This window comes from Macrotis lagotis, chromosome 4 (genome assembly GCF_037893015.1).
Source record: "Macrotis lagotis isolate mMagLag1 chromosome 4, bilby.v1.9.chrom.fasta, whole genome shotgun sequence".
Classification (NCBI taxonomy): Eukaryota; Metazoa; Chordata; class Mammalia; order Peramelemorphia; family Peramelidae; genus Macrotis; species Macrotis lagotis.
Window position 1 is genome coordinate 139,115,974 of NC_133661.1, and position 22,931 is coordinate 139,138,904.

A 22,931-nucleotide genomic window follows, 5' to 3' on the forward strand; every position below is an offset into this window, starting at 1 on the left:
CTTTTAGTATCTCCCCCAACACTATGTTTCATGGAACTCTGGCATTCTACACAGTCTTCATAAGGGTTCTGGTTACTGATTGTGGTGTTTTCTTTCTAAAATACTGCACATTAAATCAAAAACTGCACTCACTTGTGGCATTTTTAGGAGAGGAAGATAGTTTCGATTTTACTCCAGAATTCCCATGACCTTAGACCTAAAGACAAATATTTACAGGTTTATCAGTACATTTTAATCTCCCAAACCATTTTAGGGGAAGATAAATTTGGGTGACATTGGTCTAGGGGAAGACCTTCATTCTACAAATGAGTATACAGATTCAGAGATGGGCTGCAGCTTTTAGTGGTGAATCTTATATGTAGGGAGATACCAGTTCACCATATACCACCAGGGTGCTGGGAAAAGCATGTTCACTTTCAAAAAGCAATCAACACAACCTTGGTTTTCAGAAAGAACTCCTTTCCCCTGAAGATCTGACTAATCTTATGCTACTTATTATAAATATTATCATCATAATTTTTTAAGTACCAGCAATGAGTATAGCACTCTATTTACATCTACACTAGAAAGGAGGATAAAACTTAAATACAGGTCAGAGAAGGTAGAACTTTTACTTGCTTTTTTTATCCTTTTCACAACATCAGATGTAGAAAAAAATTTAAATCAATTATTCATCTTGTAAAAGAGGTTAAACTGCCATTTGATCCTGGCTCCATGTTGTAGGATCTTGCTCTACAGAATAAAGAATGTTGTTTCCATAGAAATATCTTATAGTGATATCTATAAATCCCCAATTACTTCCTTCTAGACATTCTATGCAATTCTTCAAACTGGTTCTTCAGCAGTCAGGAAAAGAGGACTCTACTCTTTTCTACATGTTCCCCTATAGGAAAAGGTAAAAACAGAATTCATTTTCAGAGCTGAAGATATTCAGTACAAAACATCATAAGATGAAGAAACCCAAATGTCTGAAGAAAATGGTAGTGGCATCATGATAAATGGTACAATTGCTTTATTATTTTTAAAGCACTTTCACAAGAGCTCATAACAGTTCTGTGAGGTAGGTAAGGCAAATTTTATAAATAAGACAACTAAGAGAGAAAAATTAAATGACTCATTTTTGGTCCCATTGTTAGTGACAGTGACAGGACTGAGATCCAGGTCTCCAACTTCCAGTGCAGTGTTCTTCTCATCAAAAATAAGGAAGTCAGAAACTGAACCTGACTTGTTTAGTAGGCTTATTTTCAACTATATCTGTTTTGTCTGATCTCCTCTTGGCATTCCACTGAACATCATGGGTCTCTTGATTCAAACATTCTCTACCAGGAGGCTGTGGAAAGAATTCATCTTCTATCATTATATGATTTTTACTTCTTTTTTATTTTTTCTGTTGCTTCTCTACTATGATTATCTTAAAAGCAGAAAAAAACATAGAATTCTAATTAATCAGTGCAAAATAGTTCTAGGAGAAGCCAGCACGTAATTTTGTTCTGAATTCTACTAAGATGTCTGGAACCATCCCCATCTTGGGTAAAGTACTTAGAAAAGTCAGAAGAAATCACAATCTCTGACTCAAAAAATGGGTCAAGGGTTATATGAGGGAAAAAAGTATTGGCAGTCTTCCTTATGACCTAGCTGTTTTTAAGAATTCTAAGTATGATCATGTGGAAAAAGGTCTAGAAGGTTTTGGGGTTTTTGTTTGTTTGTTTCTGGATTGGTCTCAGGAGATGTAGAATGAGTGAAAGTACAGAGGGTTCAGCATGAGGAAGAAACTCCTAACAATGAAACTAAAATAGAAAGTCCTATCTGAGGAGACAAGCTATTTTCTTCAAAAACTGGGTAGCTTCAGCATTTGGCAGGAATGTGGTAGAGCAGTTTCATGTTTTAGGTAGAAATTGTACTAGACCATTCTTTACAACTCAAAGAGTCTATGATCCTACTATAATGTTGATTACTACAATGTTGAATCCAAAATCTTGGTGATCTATTTTATTGGATATCATGTGCCATTACCCTGGAAGCACCCAATTCTTTTAATGGCAGGCTAAAGGTAATGATAAAAGCTGTATGATTACCCAAAGGAATTAAAGTATAATAAGCTTGTCCTATGTGGTTTTAAATAGGACTATTTTAAACAAGCTTATTTTACTTGGAAATAAAAAGAAAATGGAAGTTCTCATTTAGCAGATTGGTTGAGTTAATGTCAAACACTTTGCAACTTTTTTCTGAAATCACCCAGGTCTACACTGGTGCACATGGTATGCCTTCCATGTTGGATCTTGGCTACAGAAAAAAAAGCTACTTTTAGAAAGTGGGCAAAATGCTCTCCATCTACATACAATTTCAAATTTACAAATTATCTGGTGGTGGCTAAAAACAACAATAATTTTAAAAGTGTGACACCATCCCAAGTGTCTGATTTCATCATGGTCATCATTCATGGACAAATAATTAACTTTGCTGTCAGAGAAGACATGGAAATGTGTTGTTGGAAAACAAAGAAAAACTGAAAGGTTACAAACAGCTCAGAGACTTCCAGTAACAGTCATGAGAAGGGAAAGGAGGGATAAACACTCAATTTTCAAATGATGTGCTACTTAAACGGAGGGGGAAAAAGGATAAGAGAAAGTTAAATTTGTCTTACTTTTGTTCTACTTAAAAGACTGTTGCACCTGTAGAATTTTTAATTCATATTTTTAATATTTTCTTTATAATGCAAGGCTTGAGCATTCTGTATGGGCTTTGTTTTCTTTCATTTCAGTTATAGTTTGTCTAGATTAGAAAAGATAACTACAAGAAGTCTAACTATAAAATAGTCCTTCTTAACATTGCTTCCTAATAGAACAGAGATTAAGGGTCTAACTCAAAGGCCTGCTGTCATAGTAAAACCCACAGTTGTTTTATGAATCAGTCTTTCAAAATCTGGTTATTGCTTTACTAAACAAGGACAAGAAAATGAACCCCCCTCCTTCATAGGAAGCCACAAAATGAGAAATTAATCAGGATACCTTGTTCAAATCTTCATTATCTGATGGTCTGGATCCATCATGTTGGAAATTCTCTCTGTGGCAGCTCACTGAAGTGGTCCGAAGAGTCACCTTCCCTGAAAGAAAGAACATAATGAAAGTTTGTAGGTGTTAATTCCCTGTAAGCAGGAGCCTTCCAAAGGGTCAAGACCACACTGGCGGCTTTGAAAAATTTCATCCTTTTTTTCCCTTAATTTCAGTAGTTTCAGAAACATATACCAGGTGACTAGAAAAAAAAAGTGAAAGAGTGAAAATAGAGGAAACAGAAATCTGCCTCAACTTCCTCAGCTCAGATCCTATCTTTTACAAAAGACCCTTCCAGGCCTCCTCCTCTGCTAATACATTCCTTCCATGATTACCTCCAATTTATTCTCTATCTACATTTTAAATACATAGTATTTCTATGTCATTTTCTGCAGTAAGCTCATTAAGGGCAAGGACTATTTCTGTGGCAGTTTTGTACTTCCAATGCTTGGCAAGGCCTGTCACTAGAAGATTCTTTAATCAGTCTAGCTGACTTGAATTGGAAGCTTCTTAGCATCCAATAGCTGTGGCATATCCCTGGATATTTGCACTTATAATAATATGTAATAATAATAACAATAATAAATGCTTGCTATTGGTTACCATTATAGTGTTAACACTGATTAATATTAAAAAAGGGTTCTTCATTATGGGATGATCAACTCTAATGGGCATAGCTCCTCTCAAGCAGTTCAGCGACCAAGGATAATGTTATAGAGAGACCTGTTAATGAAAAATGCCATCCACATCCAGGGAAAAACTATGAAGTCCAAATACAAACTTATTTTTTTTTTCTTTCTTTCTCATGTTTTTTTTCTCTCCTTTAGTTTTAATTCTTCTTTCACAATATGACTAAAACAGAAACATGTTAAACACAATTGTAAATACTCAACCTGTACACTGCCATGAGGAGGAGGGAAGCTTGAAGGGAAGGTGCTAGAAAAATATGGAACTCAAAAGCTTGCAAAAGGATGAATGCTGAAAACTACCTGGGCAAGTAATTGGAAATTAAATACTTTTTTTTTAAAAGAGGGCTCTTGTTACTTTTTGTAACCCATCATTGTGCTTGATGGTGCTATCTTGCAAAGGAGAGAGACTACCAACTTTTGTGCTATTATTCCTGAATTTAGATGACTTAGAAAGAAGTTTGGGGAACAGGTTTTTTTTTTTTTCTGTATTATTTTTTTTAGTGGCTCAATTTTAATATAATCTCCTGTGAAATTTTTTTTTTTGGGGGGGGCGTTGCAAGGCAAACAGGGTTAAGTGGCTTGCCCAAGGCCACACAGCTAGGTAATTATTAAGTGTCTGAGACCGGATTTGAACCCAGGTACTCCTGACTCCAGGGTCAGTGCTTTATTCACTGCGCCACCTAGCCACCCCTTCCTGTGAACTTTGAAAGCATGTCTGTATCTTTTTTATATACTTACACATTTGACTTTGTATAATAATTTGTGTACATGTAATCTCCATATTTAGATTTTAAGATCTTAATCCAACTTTATGTTTCTTTTCATACTAAAAGATACTCAAAAATGATGGCAAAATTAATAATGAATGAGGCAAATTATTAACCTAAACATTTTACCTGATTTTTTAAAGTAAGATGAACATATTCTTTAGCAATTGTTACTTGGATGTGTATCTTTCACTATAAAAACTGTTAGGGACGGCTAGGTGGCACGGTGGATAGAGCACCAGCCCCTGGAGTCAGGAGTACCTGAGTTCAAATTCAGCCTGAGACACTTAATAATTACCTAGCTGTGTGACCTTGGGCAAGCCACTTAACCCTATTGTCTTACAAAAAACAAAAAAAAACCTGTTAAAGTGAATAATCTGCCTTAGTAAATCACAGCATTTAGAAATAACAATATAACTCTGATCTTTCAGAAAACAAACTTAAAATAATTCAAATTTATTTGATGATATGTTTTCTTCATGGTTTGTAATTAAACCAATCTGTATTTTTTTACAGCTTTCTACTCTCATTTTTATGAATTATACAAAATTGTTCATGTTCATATAAGACATCATGCTGATATCTATGAAATATTTTCTTAAATTTTGTTTGTAAACTGATGAAGATCCAATAAGCTGTTGGAAAAATTCACAAAATATGTGACTATCATGAAGCAGCTTAAAGGTAAATGTGAATTAAATAGACATTATCCATGAGATAATATATGGCACTGCAGTTTACCTCAATTACCACTAGATGCAGCCATACAACCTTTCAAAAATATAGCATTACCAAAATCCCTACAACTGAGTTGTTCAGTTTGTGAGAATTTTCTAGTATTTTCCAGCAGACTGTTACAGATGATTTAGTGATGGACACACCATCATTAAAATGAATTAAAACAGACTTTAAGTTATAATAAATCACATTCATTTGGGGAATGTACACCTATTTATGGAAATAATTATTTACACAATATTAAATCTACTCAATACCAATCTATTTTTTTCTTTAAAGGAGGGTTTAAGAGATATGACTATCGAACAGACTAAGTTATAATAAATCACATTCATTTTGGGAGTGTATAAATATTTATGGAAATTATTATTTGCACCATACTAAATCATCTTAATACTAAGATGGAGGTTATGAGAAATAACTAACAAACTGAAAGCATTATTAAAAGATGAATTTTTCTGCATATTTTGCTTCAACAAAATGATATTGCCATATTTTATTTTTGACATATTATATTTCATCCCTTCTTGATAGTTTTTTAAAATTACTGAAAAATGTCTACAATCTTGACTGGTAAGTTGCTAGAGAAAGGATTTTAACCTCTCATCCTATTTGCACAGCTATATTTGGAGTCCAAACAGAAAGTTCCCAGATGAAGCAGTTTAATCAACCTTCTATTGCTATCGAGTAAGATTTTCAGCCACATATGTTATCAATGATCACAATCAAGTTAATTTGTTTAACTATTCCTGAAACAAAGGTGCTAAGCGAGCTACAAAATATGTATTTAAAACATCTGAAAGCAAAAAAAAGGATTTTTTTTTTCCCCTATTGGAAAAGACATAAAATGTCTATGCTCTATTAGCTTGAGCACTCAATATCTAAGTAAGTGGTCTGTTTCACTGGAAGTCTTATACACAATTTTATTTTTACAACACTTAAGTGTGCAGAAAACTTCCAAAAATAACAGCCTGAAATGAAGGGACAGCCGTATGGCTTGTAAAATCTAAAACAATCCAAGAAACCAACTCTAAGAATAGCTAGCTAATTAAAAGCTAAACCAAACAAATGTGCCTATGGGATTTACTATTTACAAGGAGGAAAAAGTTCCAGGAACTGAGAATCGTTCAGTGAACCATAAGAACCTCTAAGAGACCAAAATTCAACTGTTTCTGAGGAGAAGGAGATTCAGGGTTGAGTAATTTATTGGAGCTAATGTGTGACTGCCCACACATCATCAACTTGGAAAACAACCCGAAATTTCAGCACTAACCAACCAGCATAATAACTACAAGTTGGAAAGGGTGGGCTGAGTATACTTAAAATTCTTGCTGCCATGCTTTGGAATAAAGAGAAGGTGTCAGTCAATTTGGGAATGGTGCCATAATTTACAAAGTTAGAGAAAAGTAAGAATCTAAATTTCAAGCTTAGAATTCAAGAAGACTTAGGGGCTTTATTAATCATAATTAATTTATCTTTTCCCAGTCTCAAAGTTCCAAAGATCACTTGGCCTTCCTCTAAGGACCTCAAACTGCTTTTTACCAATATTATCTCAAATATTTTTACTGGGACTCAAGGATGAGAGATGAGGACTTTCATCAAAAGCCAAAAAATTCAGATCTGGCATCTACTTTCCAGTTTATCTTCCCCTTACTGGTCCCTCATTGACTCCCACTGAGGCGGCAGCTCTTGAAATGACACCAAGTGGAATTATTAGAATTGACAACCATCTCCTAATTATGCAAAAATTTCTTCCCCTATTAAATTTCCAAAACCTGGCTCCCAATCTTTCCCCCTCCTTCCCACACCATTTTTGCAAAGGAATAAGAACTCTTATTTTAACTTTATTTTTATTTTTATTTTTTTGTTTTGTTTTAGGAATAAGAACTCAATGCATAAGGGCAGCTGAAGGGGCTGAAAGTTCATTTCTGAACTTCATCAATAACTCTGTAGAGGTCATGGCAGCTTGGGCTGCCCTTGGAAAGGGATTCCAAGCTCTCTCTTCTTTGTCTGTCTATCTTTTATTTATCTTTTTATTTTCTCTCTGTCTCTGTTTCTCACTTCTCCCTCCCTCTCTATTCCTTTCTTTCCCTGTTCCTCCCTGCTCCTCCACTCTTCCTTTCTCTCTTTTTTCTCGTTCTCATTTTTCCTGGACAAGCCACTTAAATGACTCTTTACCATCAAAGTCATAGTAATCCCACTAACTACTGGAGTTAGGATGTTCCATTAATGTTTGTACAAAGGCCTCCCAAATGAAAGGTGCTATATAGCACAAGACAATTCCATTTTTCTCAGTAAACTAGTATGTGCCCACCATCATTCTGTAGAAGCCAAACCATTTATACACTAGAATCGAAGTCAACTTCTCTGTTTGCTTAGCAAGAACTATACTGATCTCTCTACAAATGGCAAAATTTCATACAAGGGTGACAAAGTTTAGTCAAGTGAAAGTAAAGGAAAATACTAAAGCTTTAATGTATCCACAAAAATGAAAACAAAAACAAAAAAAATGATAAAAATTATTCTCTACATCTTCCATTTGGAATCTATAATCTATTGGCACCTAAATTTACATCTATCCAGTTAACCCCAATATTGGAATAGCAACCAACTAGGATTGAGTTAGATAACACATAAGAGTAAAGCAGCAAAATACTTACTTTTTAAAGGAAAATTTAACTCTACCCAAGCAAGCTCAGGTTGAGACCTACAGTCATTATGTCTGAACAAAGTTTCTACCTCAATTTTCAAGAAGTTCTACCTTATCTTATTAATAATAAAATAATTCCTTTAGGGATATGCAAAAGCAATTTGCATGTGAGGAAATCAAAGTGATCCATAGTTATATGAAAAATTGCTCTAAATCATTACTTATTAGAGAAATTCAAATTAAAGCATCTCTGAGGTACCACCTCACACCTTTCAGACTGACCAGTATGACCAGAAAGAACAATGATCAATGTTGGAAAGGATGTGGGAAATCTGGGAAACTAATACATTGTTGGTGGAGCCGTGAACTCATCCAACCTTTCTGGAGAGCAATTTGGAATTATGCCCAAAGGGCAACAAAAATGTGCATTCCCTTTGATCCAGCAATACCACTACTGGGTCTACACCCTGAAGAGATGAAAAAGGGTAAAAACATCACTTGTACAAAAATATTCATTGCAGCCCTGTTTGTGGTGACAAAGAATTGGAAATTAAGTAAATGTCCTTCAACTGAGGAATGGCTTAATAAACTGTGGTATATATATGTCATGGAACACTATTGTTCTAATAGAAACCAGGAGGGATGGGAATTCAGGGAAGCCTGGAGGGATTTGCAAAAACTGATGCTGAGTGAGATGAGCAGAACCATAAAAACACTGTACACCCTAACAGCAACATGGAGTGATGTTCAACCTTGATGGACTTGCTCATTCCATCAATGCAACAATCAGGGTCAATTTAGGGGTATTATGATGGAGAATACCATCTGTATCCAGAGAAAGAATCATGGAGTTTGAACAAAGACCAAAGACTATTACCTTTAATTTAGAAAAAACAAAACCTGTTATCTTATTATGTAATTCTGCTCTCTTATACTTTATTTTTCTTCCTTAATTATATGATTTCTCTCTCATCACAATTTAGACCAATGTATACTATGAAAACAATATAAAGACTAACAGATTGTCTTCTGGGGGGGGCAGGAAGAAGGATTGGGGGGAAATTGTAAAACTCAAAATAAATTAAATCTTAAAAAAAAATAATAATTCCTTTAGGTTTGAATTCCTGTCTCAAGCACCAATGTCAGTGGTGAAGGTCAGTAATCTAGAAGACTAGAGACAAAAAGAGAATCTTAGAAAATTAGGACTGGAAAGAGACCTAATAGTTCATCTCCTTTAGTTCCCCCATAACACCAATCAGGAAATTGTAGCTCAAGTAAGAAAAATATTGGGGAAAATTTCAAAGTAGATGATATTTGTGTGTGGTGCCATTTCTGCCCCAGTCTCCTGTGCCCATTGTTTTTATTTACTATATGCTATAATCTGATTTTCTATTAAGAAATCATCATGCATACTATATTATACTCCTACTATGTAGAAGTCTTTGTGCTAAGCACTAGTCATACAGATACGAACTAGAACCATGATTTCATCACTACAAGGATAAAGTTCCAACATAAAGAAACTCCTTTTACCGATACAAATCTAAATCCTCTTTGAAGTCCACAAACACAAAAGAGATGGTTATATAGGGCACTCAAAAAGTTAAGTAATTGGGGGTGGCTAGGTGGCACAGTGGATAAAATACTGGCCCTGGAGTCAGGAGTACCTGGGTTCAAATCTGGTCTCAGACACTTAAGAATTACCTAGCTATGTGGCCTTGGGCAAGCCACTTAACCCCATTTGCCTTACAAAAACCTTAAAAAAAAAAGTTAAGTAATTTACCCAGGGTCACAGACAAATATGTATCCAAGGTGGGCCTTGAACCCAGGTCTTCCTGTTTTTGAGGTCTAGGCACAACTAGTCAAACAGTCCCTGCCTATCCTCAAATAACTTACTTTACAATTCCACCCAAGTCTGAGGAAACCAAGCACTGGCTCCAAAAAAAAAAAAAAAAAATCCTCCTTTTATCTCTAAATTGCTATCCTTGATTCCTTTAAGGATGAAAAAAATCATTAAAATGTGAGGATGGGATCAAACCCCTTCTTAATTAAATATCTAAGCACATTTCAATAAAAAATCTTTGGACTAAATGTGAAAAATCTTTGAAAGTTTTTTGTAGAAGAGAAACAACAGCAGACACGAGGTCCTTCTTAGACAGAAAGCCCTATGATCAGAGCCCTTGAGTTGACTTGAATTCACCCCCTTACTCTTAAGGTAAGAATTTGCAGTAAGATCCATCCCCTGCTCCCCCAGTTCTAGGGAGTTGGGATCCCTCTCCCATGAAGGAGCCCCTCAACTCTGAGCTCTGGCTGGTACCAGGTGATACAACCAGCTGGAACTGGGTCCAGGGGGAGATTGGGGTTAACTGGAAGTCATTTTCTTCCCCCAACTCTTGGGTAAGAAAACAAACGGTCCTAAGTGAAAAATTACACGTTTCTCTCAGTGCATGAGGTCATTCAACTGGATCCTGAACAAAATTTTCTAGGTGCTCCTTTCCACAAATGTCACAGTAATATTTTTCTGAGACAGCTAGGTGACCTGAGCAGTAGTGGCTCAACTAAGTCTTCATAGGAGAGTGGATTGAACAGTGGAGGCAGTAAGATCTGAGTTCAAATTCAGCATATCTAATCCTTAATAGCTGTGTGACCTTGGACCAGTCACTGTTTCAATATCCTCAGGTGAAAATTGAGGATAATGATAGCACCTACCTCCCAAAGTTGTCATGGGGATCACAATTAGCACATAGAATATCGTCGATAAATGCTTATTTTCTTCCTTCTCCTTTCTCTCTTCCTTCTAGAGTTCTCTGTACTATGTCCTCTTTGAAGTATAGAAAATTTTTTATATCCCCCATTTTCTCCTGCAATGTACCCTTACTACTTCAGTACTCCTACTGGAATTCCAACTCAATAACATAACAAGTAAACAAGTTCAAAGAATGAGATGGAGAAAAAGGGATTAATCACTTGGGGGTATTGATTCTGAAGTTTCTAGGCTAGCAAAGACTTCACACAAATTGACTAGATTAATTTCATAAAGAAGGTCTCCTCAAAAGAAAAAGAAGGGGGGTGGCTAGGTGGCTCAGTGAATAGAGCCTTGGAGTCAGGAGTACCTGGGCTCAAATCCAACCTCAAACACTTAATAATTACCTAGCCGTGTGGCCTTGGGCAAGCCACTTAACCCTATTGCCTTGAAAATTCTAAAAAAAAAAAAAAGAAAGAAAAGATTAGACAGGAAAAGGAAGGAAGGGAGAGAGACAGAAAGAAAGAAAGAAAGAAAGAAAGAAAGAAAGAAAGAAAGAAAGAAAGAAAGAAAGAAAGAAAGAAAGAAAGAAAGAAAGAAAGAAAGGAAGGAAGGAAGAAAGGAAGAAAGGAAGAAAGGAATGGAAGGAATGGAAGAAATGATATGAACATGTATGAGCTATCATAGTATGTTCCAGATGCTAGGCACCAATATTTAAGGGATGAAAACTCCATACTTCTCCCATTAGTCTCAATATCAATACTTGTGCCAGATTTAGTTAACCTCATAAATCAGTCCTTAAGTTTCAATAAATCAACAAACACATGGTCTGCACAAATCACATCAAAAAGAACTAGTCTGACTTTTAAGAAAATAGGGGAAGAACTTTGGTAAGATTACCCTATGAATCTAGGGTATTCAAAAATCTAAATCTTAAATGAAGAATATTTGGGGGGAAGGGGAAGGGGAAGTTCCTACAATTGTGAAGGGCTCAATTTTTAACCTTTACAAGCTTCTTTACATAGCCCATATATGCTCTGGTATGCTGATCCACCTCCCTCCTGAGATGGGCTGGTCAAATCTCCCCTTCAAGTTTCTAAGATAAAACTGAGTCAGGGGGTGATTCTGCAATAGCACACACAGCTCAAGCACCCACTAGTATACTTTTCCCTCAACAGTATCAGTTGAAAATCAATTGAGATAGGGGTAACTAGGTGGCACACCAGCCCTGGAGTGAGAAGGACCTGAATTCAAACTGGACCTCAGATACTTACTAGATGTGTGACCATGGGCAAATCACTTTACCCCAATTGCCTCAAAAAAAAAAAAAGAAGAAGAATCAATATAGTCAATCAGCCTTAAATGGTTTTTAGAAATGGTATTTACAAAGGCAGGGCAATGAGAACATTGAGTTAAAAAAAAAAAAATTTGTGACTACTTTCCCAGCACATAAATCTACCAGGAAAGTGAGTTCTGGCTTACAGATCACAAGTTGCAAAGGGGCAGCTTGCAGTTACTAGTTGCAGTAAGTCCTTTTCTACTCCCTTATTCATAGTGTAATCCCCTTATGCATCCTAAATCTGTGTCCATCTTTGTCCTAGAATCCTATTGAAGACACTACTGCCAATTGATCTGAGGACACCAGAAGAGAACACTCCTCTAAATCCTCTAACAGGTTCTCCTCCAAACAAAGCAAGTTCTGGGATAAAGGTAAGGAGACTGGTCAAAGCCAGGGCCTCTCCTTCCACTCCAGGGCCATCTCCAGTCTTCCTGATTCATATCTGGCTACTGGAGCCAGATGGTGACTTAGTACAGCCCTACCTCACTCTAATCCAATTCACTTGCTGTAAATGGCATCACCTACCTGACGTCAAGGTCTTCTCTGAAAACAAAGGACAAAACATCAGGCAATTAGATCCTGCCCTAAAATAAGAAATTTATACCAAAGTATAGGTTTAATACTTCAAAGGAGTATTTGTATTTTAAAAGGAAAACTAGTAGATTCAAATGAATTTGGAAAAGGGTGGGGGATACTATCTGCCAAATCCAAATTTATTCCCTTACTCTATTTGACTGGACAAAAGAAAAGAGGTCCACAAAATTACTATACTCCATCTCAAGAACTGCTTATCCTAGGGCAAATGACCCAGACGCTCTCAAATCTTTCATGTTCTGAACCTAATAAAAGGAGGCATGTGGATATCAGGGGCTAGAACAGATCTCAGAGGTCATCTAGTACAAGTCCATTTTTACATATGAGTAAACTGAAACCTAGAAAGGTTGAGTGACTTGCCCACAATCACTCTGATGGTAAAGGTAGAATCTGAATCTTAGTTCTCAATAATCATTACTTTTTTCCTTGACTTTCAGAACTTTAAAAGCTATAAAACCAAAATGTATATTTTTCATTTTTACTTACTATAAGAAAGGCTTGGTTCAAGTTGAATCTTTAGCCAAATGTTCACCCTCTGACTCCAGTCTCCTGGAGCCTCCACCTCCCATAGTCGATCCTGTTCCTCTGGATAGGCTAGTAAGAACTTTCGACAAACTGAAAAGGAAATCCAAGGTGGAAAAAAAAAATAGTGATCAAATATAAACTAAGGGCACCCCACTTCAACAAAATTCATTTTTATTTCAACAATATTTCCACAGACTACCTTAATTCCACAGATTACCTTAATATCAGGTGCAAATCAGTAGGAGTTAGTTAAGCCTTTGACACTTACTGGTTATGTGGCCCTGGGAAAGTTATTTAAGCTTCCAGGGCTCCAGGCAACTTTCAGAGAAGGTGGTGGCTACTTGTATTAGCAGAGAACATTTCCTCACCTGAGATTTCTCTCTATCAAAGAAATCACAAGCTCCATCTCCATCTCTCATCTTAATTTAGCTGCAGCAACATTCTTGCCGACCACCACTCTGGAGCCTCTTTCCTTCCTCCTAACCATACTACATTCATCTGCCACAATTATCTCCATCAAATCTCATTTTCATCATGCTGTTCCCTTGCCCCAAAACCCACACAGGCTCACCAGTCTGCTTTCTAACTTTTTCTTCAGACTTCTCTGCTGCATCATCTTAACATTTGCATGTTGCCTGTGTGTGTTCTTTGCAAACATCTACCTATACTATAGAGCTCTTGGGAAAAGAGAAGGCCATGTCATCTGGTTAAAAGGTATTCCTTTGAAGGTCTCAGGTTAGTGTTAAAGATACAGTTGGTGTTCAAACTGCACTGGTTGATTAAATTAATGTAATGACTTCTCACAATCCTTCTCCTACAATGTAGTCTATTCTCCCATATTCTTCCTGTTCAACACATGCCAGAATATTAAATGCCTGAGAAAAACATTTCAAGTCTCCTGAGACATTGCTCAGAATGACTACAACAAGCCAAGTCTCCAATCAGAAAGAAAAAAAGTTAGCACCAAACAACTCAGAATAAATTGTCATTCCAGCCCTTTACCCAAGGCAGAGAAGCGACCTCAGGAATGGACAGGACCCTTCAGTGCCCATAGTGCTTTCTAATGGGGAACTTTGGCCAAGCTCTTAAGCTCTCTTCCCGTTATTTAGCCTTTCATTCCCTCAGAGGAAGATGAAGAATGTTCTTGGTAGTTGTTTTTTGCTTTCTTGAAAGAATGAACTTCAGGAAGTGCAAGAGGAGTGAGTGGCCAGGCCTACTCAAATAATGATGTCAGAATGGAATGAGAATGAGGGGAGAGAGTCCTCGGGGAGAAAGTTAGCAATGACCTCCTGGTTTCTGGCACACATCTTAGCCATAAAGTGAGCTCCACACTGTGGAGAGCCCGGAGCTATATCTGAAGCAATTCAAGGAATCCATAGAGTTTAATAATAGCTTGAGAGTTAGAAAATACAAAGAAATAAGTAAAGTCACTAGAGAGAAAAATATGAATACTTATTCCACCTCCAGAGTCTTTCCCTGAGGAATTCAAATTAATGACAGGTCTTTATTGTCTCATTGTTTTTCCCTCCTTATTGCCACTGCCCCATTGTTTTGAAGGCATAGGATCCTAGAATCATAGATTTAGAGCTGGAAGAGATCATGATAACCAACCCCCCTCATTTTACCTGTGGGGAAGTTGAGCCTTTAAGAGATGAATGTGTTTGCCAGTAAATATATATGAATTCATGTCTTTATCAATTCCAAATCTAGTTGCAATTACAATTTTAAAAGAGAACCCCTTGGGACAACTAGGTGGAGGAAGCAATGGATAGAGCACTAGCCCTGGAGTCAGGAGGACCTGAGTTCAAATCCAGCCTCAGACACTTAATAATCACCCAACTATGTGGCCTTGGGCAAGTCATTAACCCCACTGCCTTGCCAAAAAAAAAAAAAAAGGAAACCCTGAAAACAGGTGGGTCAATTTCAATTCAAATCCTAATTTTTCAGGTTGATGAAAAAACAAAAAACAAAACACCAATAAAGGCCTTCCAGCCTCTTTCTCAAAATAGCTGCCCATTGAGACTTGCCCTTATTAAGGTTAAGAGCTACCAAGCTAAGAGGGGAAAGGGTACTAGGCCCTCCATATGCTCAAATGCTCAGCATACCAAGTACTCTCCCTTTTCTGTTGTTGCTTATTGCCTTTCCTTAAGCTGAAGAAACTATTCCCCAGTGGTTTCTAGTTGAAAGGGCAAGTTAATGAACTGTAAGCACAAATGAGAGATCAAAGAAGTTCTGCCATTCCCTAAAAAGCAGCAGTGCCAACATGCTGTACCAGGGACAACAATGGTTGCACTTTTTATAATATTTTATGTTTGTCAATGTGTGTGGGGGGAGAATTATTCTTCATAATTTTTAAGTTTAAGGAGCTGCCTCTTTTGATAAATAATATTTGGAAGGCACAGGTGAGATAATCATGGAGAAAAAAACAAAACTAAGTGTCCATCTCCCCAGAGTAGGTGGACTTAATTCTATAGAAGATCTAGTAGAAAAACCTGTTGATAGAATACCGGGACCATCGTGATGGGCTTCCGAATCTTATTACTGAACCACCAGTAGCAGAGTAGCCACTGAAGTGCACATCAGCAATTCAAGACTCTTCCCCAAATACTTCCACATCCCGTTTTTACCTTGGTACATAGCAGTGGAAATAGGACAGCTGATCCCTAAGGCATCTTCAGTCTCAAAAGTCTGACAAAAGTCAAGCAACATTTTCATCCCAAGACCTTCTCTTCGGTGTTTTCTCCTGACAAAGGCAGTGTCCAACACAGGCAGCATGTAGCACTCACTGGTACTCCTGCCACACAAGCTTCCTATAAGGAGAGAAGAAATAAAAAAGCTAAATCTCTCACCATCTTGGTGCCAGTTGGGCACCCTGGGCAGGGCTGGGCCACACAAAATCCCAAACTAGCAATGCCCCTACACAGCCACCCAAGGCTCCAAATGAATACCCTGCTCACTGGAAATCCACCAGCAATTTGCATTAGATTCACAAACTAAATTGCTCAAGATGAAAACAAGAGATCTTTTCCAATCAACATGTGAACTAAGTTCTCCAGCAATTTCTTTGCAGAACCATAAGTTGCTACTGAATTACTAAAATACACATCTGTCACTACAGTATGGGTTTATACAAAAGAATATACAAAGGAGTCAATGATTTTGTTCCTGCAGGGGACTCCCAATATGAGAGCCACTTCCACCAATGCTCAACCCTGCTCTATGACTTAGATAATAATTAATGACTAAGAAGAAAGTTCCTAGGAAGTTGGCCCAGGATCATGTAACTACTGAGTATCATAGGTAGGATTTGAACCAAGGTCTTATTGACTTCAAATCCAGCCTTCAATCAAGTCTTTTTTTTTTTTAGCATTTTCTACATAGTAATGACAATACAAAAACAAAAATGAAATTACCCACTATGCCACACTGCCTCCTTTTTTTTGGTTGCTCAGTTGAGTCCGACTCTTTATGATCCCATGAATCATACTGTCCATGGGGTTTTCTAAGAAGGATACCAGAATGGTTTGGCATTTCCTTCCCCAGTAGATTAAGGCATAAAAGAGTTTAAGTGACTTGCTCAAGCTCACATAGTTAGGAAGTATCTGAGGTCAAATTTGAACCCAGGTCTTCCTGACTCCAAGACCAGGTGCTCTATCCATTGAGGCATCTAGTTCATCTTACTGCCTCTTTTATAGAAGGATAAACTAAACTAAATTGAATAAACTGAAATAAAATAAATATAATAAAATTTATTATTTTATATTTATATCATTACATATAATAAATATTATTTTATAAAAAATAAAATAAAAAGAACCTAAGATTCAGAGTGGTTAAAGAGTGAGTAGTTAAGACTAGTAACCAATTTCTAGTAGAATATACTGTAAAATAGTATAAAGAGTCCAATTTTAAACTACAAAAATATATATTCGGAAATGAAAATTGCAAGGAAAGACAGTGAGCAGATTGATTCAAGGATCGTTAAAGAGTTTAGTATAGTGTCTCACAGCACTGGGCACTTAATAAACATTTATTGATTAATTGATTTTTTTGATTGATTGAAAAGAACCTGAAGATCTTTTCATTTAAGATCTTCATTTCACAGATGAGGTTATAAGCCCAGATATGTTAAATGACTTAACTATAGTCACAAAGCTAGTGGAGGAACAAGATTAGAATCTAGATCTCTAAATCTTAATCTAATTTTTTTAATATGTCCAATTTAATATAGCCATTAATATGTCCTCATTTTAGTAATCATAAACTACAGATTTTTTAACATGGAAAAAACATATGTGGAGTCAGGAAAGGTAATCAGAAAGAAATTCTGGAGAAATGTATCTGGAAAAGAACAAGCTGAGAGAAAGATAGTACTCAATAATAGAAGATGTCAATTTCTGGTCTGTCAAATGACTGATGGTCATCAATGATCAGCAAATTATCAGATGTAATGACATTTCTATTCTAAACCTCATGGTAAATGATGACCTTAGTGCTTCTTTCATTCATTCATTAATTCATTCATTCATATCCACCATTTTGTCCCCTCCAAAAGAAGAGATGAGAGATCAGCAAATAGAAATTATAATCTTGTGGCTATGTTAGTACATCAAAGATGTACAATTAGCCTAAGGAGCAAAAAAAAAATAAAAAGAGTAAAAATTGTTACTTTGACAGGCTCACTGGATATCCCTTTGTTATGCTAACACTAAGAAGGAGAAAAGGGTTGAGTTAAATACATGAACCACTGTGTTAAAAATAGAAATATCAGCAAAGAATAATCTACTAGTTGCTGATTAAAGATGGATATGACATCATGTGTGTCATTTCTCTAAGTGACAAGGCTAAAGCACAATAAGTGAGTGATCTTGAGAAATTAAGGATGCAGATACTCTTACAGATCTGGTATTAATAACAACAATGGCTAGCATAATGATACTTTAAGGTTTGCAAAGCACTTTATATATTGTTTATCTCATTTTATACTCATGAGAATCCTGAAATAGTTTCTATTAATATCCTCATTTTATACAAGAGAGGTTAAATGATTTATTTAAGTGTCCAGGACAGGAATTGAATTCAGGTCTTGCTGACTCCAAGTCTACCACTCTAATGAATGCACTAACTTGTAGTCCAGAAGGACCTTAGACATATCAAAAATAACCACAGAAATACCTTGTCTAGCACAGATGAGTCAGTAGCAAGAAAGAGCAAAGTTCAGAGTCATATACAGAGATTAGGAGACAGAACATTCAAAAAATTCTTTTTCTAATAGTCCCACCAAGACACCTAAAATTCCTATCTTACTCGTGTCATGAATTATGAACAATTAAGATATTAAAATGCAGATGCTATCTGTGATGAACTGCAAATTCAGCCAAAATCAATTCTAATTCCTCTAATTCATCCTAACAAATCAGAATCTTAAAGAAAAGAAACATTTTTTTCTCCACCCTTTATCACTCAAGCAAGTCTATATTTTATTGGGGGAGGGGGTATTTTGTTTACTCTTAAACAAGAACATTTCATTAATGTATAAAAACATTATTTGTATAAAATGAGAATAAATAAATTTGGGGAAAAAAGAAACACAAGGACAAGTAACTTTTGATGGAAAAATAGTCAAGAAAAGTTGTAAGGTACTTCCTTGGTACCTATTAGAGAGCATTGGATGCTAGGGGGTCAAGAAAGACAAAGACAAACACTGTAAGGTGAATTGAAATGAATTGAATCCTTTTAAAGATGAACTTCACCTACTTGGGATGGGGAATAAGAGTGTTCAGCTTGGGGGGGCAGGGAGTGAGAAGTGAGAATTAGAATGTGGGTCTTTTGTCATGAAGAAGCTATTATATTTGCTTCATTTTCAAGTGCCTTTTATACAGTAGTAATTCCAAATACCAAAAAAAAAAAAATCACAGGGAAAGAAGGATGGGAGAAGGGGTAGGGGAAGATAGAGAGAGAGAGAGAAAGAAATAGGGTAATCTGTATATGCCTATTATGGCTATACATATATATATATTCAAATATATATGTATACTGCATATTCATAGAAGTACATAAGATGTATATTTCACATTAGCATTCTACATACATTGCTAAAAGATCTATCCATGAGAAAAGTCAATGTACAAATGTCTCAACAGTCAAATATTTTGAAATTCAAAACATTAAAAAATATATATGTATGTATGCATATATACATGGACATATTATGCATATGTATTACAAATAGATATGTGGACATATGTAACCATGTATGGATTAGACCTGTGGTTTCTTTGACATATATATGTATACATATACATATATATATGTGTAATGTATGCATATGCCCTGTTTGTGGGCACTTATATGTATATGTGTATATGCCCACAAACAGGGATTATACCTGTTCTTTGATATAGGATTACTCCTGGATGAGCAAACTATCTCTCTCTATCAAACCAGACTGGTACCGTCTCTATGACATATAATTTTAATTACTTATGGCACTATAAATTATACACTTGATCAAATTAATCCAGGTCTTCATAACATAGAGGCTGACTCTGTAGTCACACTGCTCCTCCCTCTCTTTCCCTATCCAAACTTATATGTCCATTTGTTTGTCTGTCTCTCCATAGATGAGAGACTTTAAAGATAAAACTGTCTTAAACTCAGGGATTAAATTATTTGTCCATGATAAATCAGTCTAAAAATATTAGAAAAGATTAGAACTCAGGTCTCAATGACTCCAAGTTCAGTGCTCTTATGATCTCTGCCATGTTAATGCTCATCAATGGACATACTTTATTATAATGAATGGTATCTACTTCTTAAAACAGTTCAGGAAGAAGTATCTTTACAAAGAGATAGTTCTTTTAAGTAGGTTAAACATGGTCTTTGAAATGCAATGTGTGCTCTTCATTAGTCTTATCAATCTACACACAAGTCAAGTGAAAAAGCAAACTTCCACTTGACCTAGTAAAAAATATTCTGAATCAATGAAACCTCATCTAACTATATCACTGAATATTTCAACAAGAATTCAGTTTCTATTTTTCCATTCTATTAAATGGCAACTCTCAACCTAACCTAATAACATAACAAGAATCAAGTCTTGGTACCACAGCTTTTAAAAGACCAATAACTATAATTATCAGATTTTTGAATTATAAACTTTTCCTGAAATCAAACTAAAGTTTATCAGAGTTGGGGGATGGGTAATGTTGAAAATTATATTTGGTTTAATTCATGTTAATTCTACTAATTTCTAGCATTTTTCATTCTAAATATACATTCTCTTTCAACTGTATAGGAAGAGATAGAAACACAGGGAATCTATTTCCCATTATTTTTCCAATAACAGTATCAGAGTAAGAAATAAGGCATTTCTACCAGATTCGAAAGTCATGTTTTTTTCCTATCACTTTTTCATATTCTAAAAGGATGTTTTATGTGGGTCTTTTGTCATGAAGAAGCTACTATATCTGCTTCATTTTCAAGTTCATCATATACAGAGAAGGTTCCCAATTATATTGGTAGAATGATCTACTTCATCTAAGAATTTTAAATACCAAAAAAAATCACAGGGAAGGAGGGAAGGATGGGAGAAGGGGTAGGGGAAGACAGAAAGAAAGAGAAAAAAAGTAAGTGACTATATACACACACATTTAAATATATATATATATAATATATATATATATATATATATATATATACACACACACACATGTATACTATACATTTACATTAATACATAAGATATATATTTCACATTAGGATTCTACATACAATGCTAAAAAAACTTATTTTTAAATATTATCAAATCTTGGGAGTCCTTTAAAGAAATTATTCCTTGAGTCATAAGATCTTAAGAATAGAACCAATCAGGGCAGCTAGGTGGCACAGTGGATAAAGCACTGGTCCTGGAGTCAGGAGTACCTGGGTTCAAATCTGGTCTCAGATACTTAATAATTACCTAGCTGTGTGGCTTTGGGCAAGCCACTTAACCCCCATTTGCCTTGCAAAAACCTAAAAAAAAAAAAAGAATAGAACCAATCTGTAGCTAAACAAAAGAAAAAGTAAAGCACTTTCTCTGAAGGGTTCTGAAAAAATTACTACAACAATATAACATTAAAAAAGTTACATTACAATGTAGCTCAACAATTCTTGAAAAATATTTCAAATGAGAAACAGGATACATAGACAAAATTAAAAAAATTGGGTAGACAATCCATGAAGGCAGTGTTTGTTTTCTTTCTCTAATTCTGAAGGTAGTTAATATATATTAATCCATTTAATTTGTTTTGAGAATGTTACTAAAAGATTATTTTCCCTTTATAAAATGAATCTATTCAGACAGAAAGCTGTCAAATAGCCAAAGAGAAAGTTTCTAAAAATCTACAGAATTCACCTTATAGAAATAACAGAAATGGAAATGTTCTCTTTGGTCTTCTCAGTTTCCTGAGAAATAATAGAGCCAGACATGATGATCTTTAAGGTCTTTTCAAGAGCTATTTAGTATTCTGTGATTCCATCCTATGATTTTATTCAACTTGGAAATACTGCCAGTAATACACAGAATATATATCTTCTTGGAAACATTGCCAATAATGCACAAAATATATATCTTAGACACTAAAAGCAGCCCCCTCACTGGCAGAGGTATGGAGCAGTGGATGGAATGCTGGATTTCAAGTCAGGAAGATCTAAGTTCAAATCTGCTTATTAGCAATGTAACCATAGGTAATATATCTCTGTTTATCTGTTTCTTCAATGATGATAATAATAATAGCACCTACCTATCAAGGTTGTGAGGACCCAAGGAGATCAAATTTGTAAAAACACTGAGCACAGTATAGAAAGAAATAAATGCTTATTCCATCTCCCTTCAACAAACATCAAGAGAAGACCACCAAAGTTATCAATCAATCACACACCTTAGTAAGTATCCGCTACTTATCAGGCATAATGCTAGATGCTGAAGATACAAATACAAAGAATGAGACAATCCCTACTCTCTAGATGCTTATGTTTTATCAGAGAAAGTCATCTTCAGGAGAACATGGAAAGTGTCATCAGGAACAGAATTTGCATATGTTGGGACAAAATGAAAACATTTACAGTCCTGCAACATTAAGATATGTCTCTTCTTATAGACAGAAGTTGAGTTTCTGGAAGGGCTTGTCCTTGACAATCTGATACTAAAAATATCAAAGTGAGTCCCACAGTACAACTGATCCTGCAAGTTGAATTTAGACAATATAGTTGATGGGAGATAACAATCAATAAGAAGAAACACATTAGTGTTCTCTTTCATTTTAACCATTCCACTTGTACTCCTTTGTTCTCTTCTTCCAATGATAAGAATATGTAAAATCAATGTAACCAAGACACACACACACACACACACACACACACACACACACACACATCAAACAAAGATAACCAAAGATAAGAATTTCAAGCTTCTCTGGTTGATCCTGGCAAACAATTAACTAAAATGACTTCCTGGGTGGAAAAACACAAATAGCATAGTAAGGAGAGAAAAAAGAAACAGCGAGAAAGCCAGATTTATACAATCCTGGACAACGGGAATGTGTACACAGTGTGAACATGGTTTAAAACTAAAATCAGATTTTAGATTACCCTAGAGAAAGATTTAATTCAGGTAACGTTATATCCATAGTTGCACACAGAGGAAATTTATTTTTATTGAAACTTAAACCTGTACAAAAATCTGTAAGTGTGCACTTTGGGAAAGGCTGAGTCTAAGATTTGTTGACAAAACACCTAAACAAGAGAGATCAAGAATTTTCAAATGAAGCTTAATCTATCAAATTTATTTGGAAAAG

At 35.6% G+C, this 22,931-nt stretch overlaps 1 protein-coding gene across 3 annotated transcripts in view; it reads right to left on the reverse strand.

The window, feature by feature from the left end:
• Positions 1-995: 995 nt before the first annotated feature.
• LOC141521534 (protein FAM169B-like) overlaps positions 996-22,931 on the reverse strand; it is a 107,767-nt gene continuing 85,831 nt past the window's right edge. For all 3 annotated transcript variants that reach the window (XM_074234176.1, XM_074234178.1, XM_074234179.1), the window contains 4 exons: positions 15,723-15,905; positions 13,057-13,185; positions 3,009-3,103; positions 996-1,330 (listed from right to left, as the gene is read on the reverse strand). In XM_074234176.1, the coding sequence (XP_074090277.1) occupies positions 1,208-1,330; positions 3,009-3,103; positions 13,057-13,185; positions 15,723-15,905 (530 nt within the window). In that variant the 3' untranslated portion in view covers positions 996-1,207. The remainder of the gene's footprint in view (positions 1,331-3,008; positions 3,104-13,056; positions 13,186-15,722; positions 15,906-22,931) is intronic.